The 11,050-nt window shown below is 51.6% G+C and overlaps 1 protein-coding gene across 1 annotated transcript in view; it reads right to left on the bottom strand.

Moving 5' to 3' along the window:
• Positions 1-10,756, bottom strand: part of LOC138358692 (platelet binding protein GspB-like) — a 59,735-nt gene extending 48,979 nt beyond the window's left edge. Inside the window, exons 1-10 of the mRNA XM_069316847.1 lie at positions 10,660-10,756; positions 10,242-10,451; positions 9,529-9,696; positions 9,237-9,320; positions 7,687-7,812; positions 6,889-7,098; positions 6,597-6,764; positions 2,729-2,854; positions 1,805-2,014; positions 1,597-1,680 (exon numbers count right to left, since the gene is read on the bottom strand). Coding sequence (XP_069172948.1) covers positions 1,597-1,680; positions 1,805-2,014; positions 2,729-2,854; positions 6,597-6,764; positions 6,889-7,098; positions 7,687-7,812; positions 9,237-9,320; positions 9,529-9,696; positions 10,242-10,451; positions 10,660-10,756 — 1,483 coding nt within the window. The remainder of the gene's footprint in view (positions 1-1,596; positions 1,681-1,804; positions 2,015-2,728; positions 2,855-6,596; positions 6,765-6,888; positions 7,099-7,686; positions 7,813-9,236; positions 9,321-9,528; positions 9,697-10,241; positions 10,452-10,659) is intronic.
• Positions 10,757-11,050: the final 294 nt, after the last annotated feature.

The following is an 11,050-nucleotide window of genomic DNA, read 5'->3' on the forward strand; positions in this document are numbered from 1 at the left end:
AGCCACATGTGCCTCACTGATGAACTGCAACATACCTGCAGCAGCCACCTGTGTCTCACTGATGGACTGCAACACACCTGCAACAGCCACATGTGCCTCACTGATGAATTGCAACACACCTGCAGCAGCCACCTCTGCCCCACTGATGGACTGCAACACTGTTACGGCCCTCTCGGGACGCAACGGGGTCCTTACTCTGATGTTGTTAGAGGAAGTTGTATCCGACCCCAAGCCAGTAGTGGCTTTCAAGGGATGTGATCCGTGACGCAAGAAACTTAAAGGGGGAAGGGAAAGAAAGTTAAGAACTTAAGACTATAATTGTTACCATCACCAAATAAATAATATATAAAAGAGTGCACAGGGGGAGGGGTATTAACACTGTACAGGGGAAATACACAATCGTCATCTGCTGAAGACTCTGGATCCTGATTCTCGGTGCTGAGTCCTCGGTGCCTTCGTGGTCTCTTGACGAATCCTTCGACCAAGCTGAGTCTACCCCAGACACAGGCCAGCCAAAACACAGTTCCACTGGGGGCACCGCCGTGGAGGCCGTCAACCACAAGTCCAGCAGGTCTGCTGGCAGGTTCCGGATCAGCAAGGCTGGTCAGGCCACTCCACGAACGATATAAGGGTAACGCCCTAGACAGGAGCCTCGTGTGATACCACAAATCACTCTCCTGTCCTCAATACCCGTGGATAGTCGTCTCCAGCAGTCGGTCCCGGGTAATCCTTCTACTGCCACTCCACTGGCAGGGTAACACCACAGTGTTCTTCCGGGAGGCGACTCACAGCTGCTACAGCAAAGCACAAGGTATGGGGACGGCTGCCTTGGGTAGACTGAATCCACTTCCATCACAGCAGTCCCAGGTCGACTCTGTAAGCAGACACGTCATCAATAACTGGGACACACTAAGGCACCTCACTTACAGGCTCAGACACAAACGCCCACCTATCCACTCCATAGATGGCGCTGGTGTCTGAGCACCACCTCACCAGAGGTCAGCAGCGGCTGTGTTGAGCGCTGAACCGGACTAGAAACTGGCCCTTGTGGCCAGTATACGTCGTCCCCACCAGGTGTCGTCGTCCGTTTGGAGGGGGTTTCGGGAGCTGACCCACAGATGGCGCGGTCGTCACTGCTCCGTGCTCGGACGCTGGATCCGGGTTCGTAACAAACACACCTACAACAGCCACATGTGCCTCACTGATGGACTGCAACACACCAGCAACAGCCACATGTGTCTTCTTGATGAACTGCAACACACCTGCAGCAGCCACATTTACCTCACTGATGGTCTGCAACATATCTGCAGCAGCCACATGTGTCTCACAGATGGACTGCAACACATCTGCAGCAGCAACATGCACCTCACTGATGGACTGCAACACACCTGCAGCAGCCACCAGTGCCTCACTGATGGACTGCAACACACCTGCAACAGCCACATGTGCCTCACTGATGAACTGTAACACACCTGAACCAGCCACATGTGCCTCTGATGGACTGCAACACACCTGCAACAGCCACATGTGCCTCACTGATGAACTGCAACACACCTGCCACAGCCATCTGTGCCTCACTGATGAACTGCAACACACCTGCAGCAGCCACCTGTGCCTCACTGATGGACTGCAATACACCTGCAACAGCCTTATGTGCCTCGCTGATGAACTGCAACACACCTGCAACATCCACATATGCCTCACTGATGAACTGCAACACAAGCAGCAACCACCTGTGCCTCACTGACGGACTGGAACACACCTGCAACAGCCACATGTGTCTCACTGATGAACTGCAACATACCTGCAGCAGCCATCTGTGCCTCACTGATGGACTGCAACACACCTGCAACAGCCACATGTGCCTTACCGATTGACTGCAACAAACCTGCAACAGCCACATGTGCCTTCTTGATGAACTGCAACACACCTGCAACAGCCACATGTGCCTTCTTGATAAACTGCACCATATCTGCAGCAGCCATATGTGCCTCTCTGATGGACTGCAACACACCTGTAACAGCCACATGTGCCTCACTGATGGACTGCAACACACCTGCAGCAGCCACATTTACCTCACTGATGGACTGCAACACATCTGCAGCAGCCACATGTGCCTCACTGATGGACTGCAACACATCTGCAACAGCCACATGTGCCTCACTGATGAATTACAACACCCCTGCAGCAGCAACCTGTGCCTCACTGATGAACTGGAACACACCTGCAACAGCCACATGTGCTTCACTGATGAACTGCAACACACCTGCACCAGCCACTTTTACCTCACTGATGGACTGCAACACACCTGCAACAGCCACATGTGCCTCACTGATGGACTGCAACACACCTGCAACAGCCACATGTGCCCCACTGATGAACTGCAACACACCCACAGCAGTCACTTGTGCCTAACCGATGGACGCCAACACACCTGCAACAGCCACATGTGCCTCACTGATGGACTGTAACACACCTGCAACAGCCACATGTGCCTCACTGATGAAATGCAACACACCTGCAGCAGCGATCTGTGCCTCACTGATGGACTGCAACACACCTGCAACGGCCACATGTGCCTCACTGATGAACTGCAACACACCTGCAACAGCCACATGTGCCTCACTGATGGACTGCAACACACCTGCAACAGCCACATGCGCCTCACTGATGGACTGCAATACACCTGCAACAGCCACATGTGCCTCACTGATGGATTGCAACACACCTGCAGCAGCGACATGTGATTCACTGATGAACTGCAACACACCTACAACAGTCACATTTACCTCACTGATGGTCTGCACCATATCTGCAGTAGCCACATGTGCTTCACTGATGGACTGCAACACACCTGCAACAGCCAAATGTGCTTCACTGATGAACTGCAACACACCTGCAGCAGCCACATGTGTCTCACTGATGGACTGCAACACACCTGCAACAGCCACATGTGCCTCACTGATGGACTGCAATACACCTGCAGCAGCCACATCTGCCTCACTGATGAACTGCAACACACCTGCAGCAGCCACATATGCCTCACTGATGGACTGCAACACACCTGCAGCAGCCACGTGCTTCACTGATGAACTGCAACACACCTGCAGCAGCCACATGTGCCTCACTGATGGACTGCAACACACCTGCATCAGCCACATGTGCCTCACTGATGAACTGCAACACACCTGCATCAGCCACCTGTGCCTCACTGTTGGACTGCAACACACCTGCAACAGCCACATTTACCTCACTGATGGACTGCAACACATCTGCAGCAGCCACCTGTGCCTCACTAATGAACTGGAACACACCTGCCACATGTGCTTCACTGATGAACTGCAACACACCTGCACCAGCCACTTTTACCTCACTGATGGACTGCAACACACCTGCAACAGCCACATGTGCCTCACTGATGGACTGCAACACAAATTGTGGGGACCGACCTGTGAGATTTATATTTATTTAATTTATATGAATTTATATTTACGTTAATTTATATACTTCGATAGCAATTTGTATAATGATAAGTGGACTGTATTTCTGCAATAATCTCAATCTCACAAATCGATCCTCTACACATTAGGGGGGGTTTATTAAATTAATATATATGCAGCCAATCAAACTACAGTAATAGCTACATACATTGATGAGGTTCCTTATCTTATAGTACAGCAGGTTAGTCCACCAGGTATAACTAGGGTGTAGACACCAAATTATCCTCTTTGAGGTAGCTTCCATATCACCCAGTAACTGGTGCACAAATCTTGCATCCTCGTCTTGACCTGTCAAAAGTGCGCTAGCTGTGAAGCCAGAATCCTATATATGACAAGCTATATCAGAGAAAACACTATACAGTACATGGAACATTAAGACCTGGCTTAATTACCTTTAGTTTGAGGCGATTTCGCGATCTAACCGGGTCACCCTATATCCTGACATTAATGGCCATAAATGAATGATAAACGGGTTTCGGATAGACACTTAACTTGAATTGTAGACATCGTGTTGGAGATGGTACCTTTGGTTTCCATAACACTACGTCCAAGTAAAATTAACAGGAGCCGAATTTGCTCCCGTGTGAGCCTCTGGTCTCGTATAACAACGGCTGCATCTAACACTCCATTCTATTGACGTCTGGCCGACATTGTCCAGATATGATAGGAGCCAAATTTACTCCACACGTCTCGGAGGTGACACAACAATGGCTGCCCTCCTTCCCCACTCACTGACGCCTGGCCTACTTTGTCCAGATTTCAGAAAGTGATAGAAGGGTCACATTTACTCTACTTTAATATTGATAATTAAGTTAATTTATATAAGATGTTTTTATGATGGTAAAGTCCAAAGACTAATGTATTTAAGAATAATTCCCACCATAATAGGTGGAGAATGTAATAGTATGTGGTGATGATATCCCGTTTTCTTTAGACGGTAATTCCACTAAGGTTACGTTTTCTATGGGTAACTTGTTTATACAACACAGCTCTTATCTGTCTGTATGAATGGTGTCGGATTTTCCGACACAAATGCAACAGCCACATGTGCCCCACTGATGAACTGCAACACACCTGCAGCAGTCACCTGTGCCTTACTGATGGAAGGCAACACACCTGCAACAGCCACATGTGCCTCACTGATGGACTGTAACACACCTGAAACAGCCACATGTGCCTCACTGATGAAATGCAACACACCTGCAGCAGCGACCTGAGCCTCACTGATGGACTGCAACACACCTGCAACGGCCACATGTGCCTCAGTGATGGACTGCAACACACCTGCAACAAACACATGTGCCTCACTGATGAACTGCAACACACCTGCAACAGCCACATGTGCCTCACTGATGGACTGCAACACACCTGCAGCAGCCACATGTGCCTCACTGATGAACTGCAACACACCTGCAGCAGCCACATTTACCTGACTGATGGTCTGCAACATATCTGCAGCAGCCACATGTGTCTCACTGATGGACTGCAACACATCTGCAGCAACCACATGTACCTTTCTGATGGACTGCAACACACATGCAACAGCCACATGTGAATCACTGATGGTCTGTAACACACCTGCAACAGCCACATGTGCCTCACTGATGAACTGCAACATACCTGCAGCAGCCACCTGTGTCTCACTGATGGACTGCAACACACCTGCAACAGCCACATGTGCCTCACTGATGAATTGCAACACACCTGCAGCAGCCACCTGTGCCCCACTGATGGACTGCAACACTGTTACGGCCCTCTGGGGACGCAACGGGGTCCTTACTCTGATGTTGTAGAGGAAGTTGTATCCGACCCCAAGCCAGTAGTGGCTTTCAAGGGATGTGATCCGTGACGCAAGAAACTTAAAGGGGGAAGGGAAAGAAAGTTAAGAACTTAAGACTATAATTGTTACCATCACCAAATAAATAATATATAAAAGAGTGCACAGGGGGAGGGGTATTAACACTGTACAGGGGAAATACACAATCGTCTTCTGCTGAAGACTCTGGATCCTGATTCTCGGTGCTGAGTCCTCGGTGCCTTCGTGGTCTCTTGACGAATCCTTCGACCAAGCTGAGTCTACCCCAGACACAGGCCAGCCAAAACACAGTTCCACTGGGGGCACCGCCATGGAGGCCGTCAACCACAAGTCCAGCAGGTCTGCTGGCAGGTTCCGGATCAGCAAGGCTGGTCAGGCCACTCCACGAACGATATAAGGGTAACGCCCTAGACAGGAGCCTCGTGTGATACCACAAATCACTCTCCTGTCCTCAATACCCGTGGATAGTCGTCTCCAGCAGTCGGTCCCGGGTAATCCTTCTACTGCCACTCCACTGGCAGGGTAACACCACAGTGTTCTTCCGGGAGGCGACTCACAGCTGCTACAGCAAAGCACAAGGTATGGGGACGGCTGCCTTGGGTAGACTGAATCCACTTCCATCACAGCAGTCCCAGGTCGACTCTGTAAGCAGACACGTCATCAATAACTGGGACACACTAAGGCACCTCACTTACAGGCTCAGACACAAACGCCCACCTATCCACTCCATAGATGGCGCTGGTGTCTGAGCACCACCTCACCAGAGGTCAGCAGCGGCTGTGTTGAGCGCTGAACCGGACTAGAAACTGGCCCTTGTGGCCAGTATACGTCGTCCCCACCAGGTGTCGTCGTCCGTTTGGAGGGGGTTTCGGGAGCTGACCCACAGATGGCGCGGTCGTCACTGCTCCGTGCTCGGACGCTGGATCCGGGTTCGTAACAAACACACCTACAACAGCCACATGTGCCTCACTGATGGACTGCAACACACCAGCAACAGCCACATGTGTCTTCTTGATGAACTGCAACACACCTGCAGCAGCCACATTTACCTCACTGATGGTCTGCAACATATCTGCAGCAGCCACATGTGTCTCACAGATGGACTGCAACACATCTGCAGCAGCAACATGCACCTCACTGATGGACTGCAACACACCTGCAGCAGCCACCAGTGCCTCACTGATGGACTGCAACACACCTGCAACAGCCACATGTGCCTCACTGATGAACTGTAACACACCTGAACCAGCCACATGTGCCTCTGATGGACTGCAACACACCTGCTACAGCCACATGTGCCTCACTGATGAACTGCAACACACCTGCCGCAGCCATCTGTGCCTCACTGATGAACTGCAACACACCTGCAGCAGCCACCTGTGCCTCACTGATGGACTGCAATACACCTGCAGCAGCCTTATGTGCCTCGCTGATGAACTGCAACACACCTGCAACATCCACATATGCCTCACTGATGAACTGCAACACAAGCAGCAACCACCTGTGCCTCACTGACGGACTGGAACACACCTGCAACAGCCACATGTGTCTCACTGATGAACTGCAACATACCTGCAGCAGCCATCTGTGCCTCACTGATGGACTGCAACACACCTGCAACAGCCACATGTGCCTTACCGATTGACTGCAACAAACCTGCAACAGCCACATGTGCCTTCTTGATGAACTGCAACACACCTGCAACAGCCACATGTGCCTTCTTGATAAACTGCACCATATCTGCAGCAGCCATATGTGCCTCTCTGATGGACTGCAACACACCTGTAACAGCCACATGTGCCTCACTGATGGACTGCAACACACCTGCAGCAGCCACATTTACCTCACTGATGGACTGCAACACATCTGCAGCAGCCACATGTGCCACACTGATGGACTGCAACACATCTGCAACAGCCACATGTGCCTCACTGATGAATTACAACACCCCTGCAGCAGCAACCTGTGCCTCACTGATGAACTGGAACACACCTGCAACAGCCACATGTGCTTCACTGATGAACTGCAACACACCTGCACCAGCCACTTTTACCTCACTGATGGACTGCAACACACCTGCAACAGCCACATGTGCCTCACTGATGGACTGCAACACACCTGCAACAGCCACATGTGCCTCACTGATGAAATGCAACACACCTGCAGCAGCGATCTGTGCCTCACTGATGGACTGCAACACACCTGCAACGGCCACATGTGCCTCACTGATGAACTGCAACACACCTGCAACAGCCACATGTGCCTCACTGATGGACTGCAACACACCTGCAACAGCCACATGCGCCTCACTGATGGACTGCAATACACCTGCAACAGCCACATGTGCCTCACTGATGGATTGCAACACACCTGCAGCAGCGACATGTGATTCACTGATGAACTGCAACACACCTACAACAGTCACATTTACCTCACTGATGGTCTGCACCATATCTGCAGTAGCCACATGTGCTTCACTGATGGACTGCAACACACCTGCAACAGCCAAATGTGCTTCACTGATGAACTGCAACACACCTGCAGCAGCCACATGTGTCTCACTGATGGACTGCAACACACCTGCAACAGCCACATGTGCCTCACTGATGGACTGCAATACACCTGCAGCAGCCACATCTGCCTCACTGATGAACTGCAACACACCTGCAGCAGCCACATATGCCTCACTGATGGACTGCAACACACCTGCAGCAGCCACGTGCTTCACTGATGAACTGCAACACACCTGCAGCAGCCACATGTGCCTCACTGATGGACTGCAACACACCTGCATCAGCCACATGTGCCTCACTGATGAACTGCAACACACCTGCATCAGCCACCTGTGCCTCACTGTTGGACTGCAACACACCTGCAACAGCCACATTTACCTCACTGATGGACTGCAACACAACTGCAGCAGCCACCTGTGCCTCACTAATGAACTGGAACACACCTGCACCAGCCACATGTGCTTCACTGATGAACTGCAACACACCTGCACCAGCCACTTTTACCTCACTGATGGACTGCAACACACCTGCAACAGCCACATGTGCCTCACTGATGGACTGCAACACAAATGCAACAGCCACATGTGCCCCACTGATGAACTGCAACACACCTGCAGCAGTCACCTGTGCCTTACTGATGGACGGCAACACACCTGCAACAGCCACATGTGCCTCACTGATGGACTGTAACACACCTGAAACAGCCACATGTGCCTCACTGATGAAATGCAACACACCTGCAGCAGCGACCTGAGCCTCACTGATGGACTGCAACACACCTGTAACGGCCATATGTGCCTCACTGATGAACTGCAACACACCTGCAACAGCCACATGTGCCTCACTGATGGACTGCAACACACCTGCAACAGCCACATGTGCCTCACTGATGGACTGCAATACACCTGCAACAGCCACATGTGCCTCACTGATGAATTGCAACACACCTGCAGCAGCCACCTGTGCCCCACTGATGGACTGCAACACACCTACAACAGCCACATGTGCCTCACTGATGGACTGCAACACACCAGCAACAGCCACATGTGTCTTCTTGATGAACTGCAACACACCTGCAGCAGCCACATTTACCTCACTAATGGTCTGCAACATATCTGCAGCAGCCACATGTGTCTCACTGATAGACTGCAACACATCTGCAGCAGCAACATGCACCTCACTGATGGACTGCAACACAACTGCAGCAGCCACCAGTGCCTCACTGATGGACTGCAACACACCTGCAACAGCCACATGTGCCTCACTGATGAACTGTAACACACCTGAATCAGCCACATGTGCCTCTGATGGACTGCAACACACCTGCAACAGCCACATGTGCCTCGCTGATGAACTGCAACACACCTGCCACAGCCATCTGTGCCTCACTGATGAACTGCAACACACCTGCAGCAGCCACCTGTGCCTCACTGATGGACTGCAACACACCTGCAGCAGCCTTATGTGCCTCGCTGATGAACTGCAACACACCTGCAACATCCACATGTGCCTCACTGATGAACTGCAACACAAGCAGCAGCCACCTGTGCCTCACTGTCGGACTGGAACACACCTGCAACAGCCACATGTGCCTCACTGATGAACTGCAACACACCTGCAGCAGCCATATGTGCCTCACTGATGGACTGCAACACACCTGCAACAGCCACATGTGCCTTACCGATTGACTGCAACAAACCTGCAACAGCTACATGTGCCTTCTTGATGAACTGCAACACACCTGCAACAGCCACATGTGCCTTCTTGATGAACTGCACCATATCTGCAGCAGCCATATGTGCCTCTCTGATGGACTGCAACACACCTGCAGCAGCCACATTTACCTCACTGATGGACTGTAACACATCTGCAGCAGCCACATGTGCCTCACTGATGGACTGCAACACACCTGCAACAGCCACATGTGTTTCACTGATGAATTGCAACACAACTGCATCAGCCACATGTGCCTCACTGATGAACTGCAACACACCTGCATCAGCCACCTGTGCCTCACTGTTGGACTGCAACACACCTGCAACAGCCACATTTACCTCACTGATGGACTGCAACACATCTGCAGCAGCCACCTGTGCCTCACTGATGAACTGGAACACACCTGCAACAGCCACATGTGCTTCACTGATGAACTGCAACACACCTGCACCAGCCACTTTTACCTCACTGATGAACTGCAACACACCTGCAACAGCCACATGTGCCTCACTGATGGACTGCAAAAAAATGCAACAGCCACATGTGCCCCACTGATGAACTGCAACACACCTGCAGCAGTCACCTGTGCCTTACTGATGGACGGCAACACACCTGCACCAGCCACATGTGCCTCACTGATGGACTGTAACACACCTGCAACAGCCACATGTGCCTCACTGATGAAATGCAACACACCTGCAGCAGCGACCTGTGCCTCACTGATGGACTGCAACACACCTGCAACACCCACATGTGCCTCGCTGATGAACTGCAACACACCTGCCGCAGCCATCTGTGCCTCACTGATGAACTGCAACACACATGCAGCAGCCACCTGTGCCTCACTGATGGACTGCAACACACCTGCAGCAGCCTTATGTGCCTCGCTGATGAACTGCAACACACCTGCAACATCCACATGTGCCTCACTGATGAACTGCAACACAAGCAGCAGCCACCTGTGCCTCACTGACGGACTGGAACACACCTGCAACAGCCACATGTGCCTCACTGATGAACTGCAACACACCTGCAGCAGCCATATGTGCCTCACTGATGGACTGCAACACACCTGCAACAGCCACATGTGCCTTACCGATTGACTGCAACAAACCTGCAACAGCTACATGTGCTTTCTTGATGAACTGCAACACACCTGCAACAGCCACATGTGCCTTCTTGATGAACTGCACCATATCTGCAGCAGCCATATGTGCCTCTCTGATGGACTGCAACACACCTGCAGCAGCCACATTTACCTCACTGATGGACTGTAACACATCTGCAGCAGCCACATGTGCCTCACTGATGGACTGCAACACAACTGCTACAGCCACATGTGTTTCACTGATGAATTGCAACACACCTGCATCAGCCACATGTGCCTCACTGATGAACTGCAACACACCTGCATCAGCCACCTGTGCCTCACTGTTGGACTGCAACACACCTGCAACAGCCACATTTACCTCACTGATGGACTGCAACACATCTGCAGCAGCCAC

Source organism: Procambarus clarkii, chromosome 85 (assembly GCF_040958095.1).
Source record: "Procambarus clarkii isolate CNS0578487 chromosome 85, FALCON_Pclarkii_2.0, whole genome shotgun sequence".
Classification (NCBI taxonomy): Eukaryota; Metazoa; Arthropoda; class Malacostraca; order Decapoda; family Cambaridae; genus Procambarus; species Procambarus clarkii.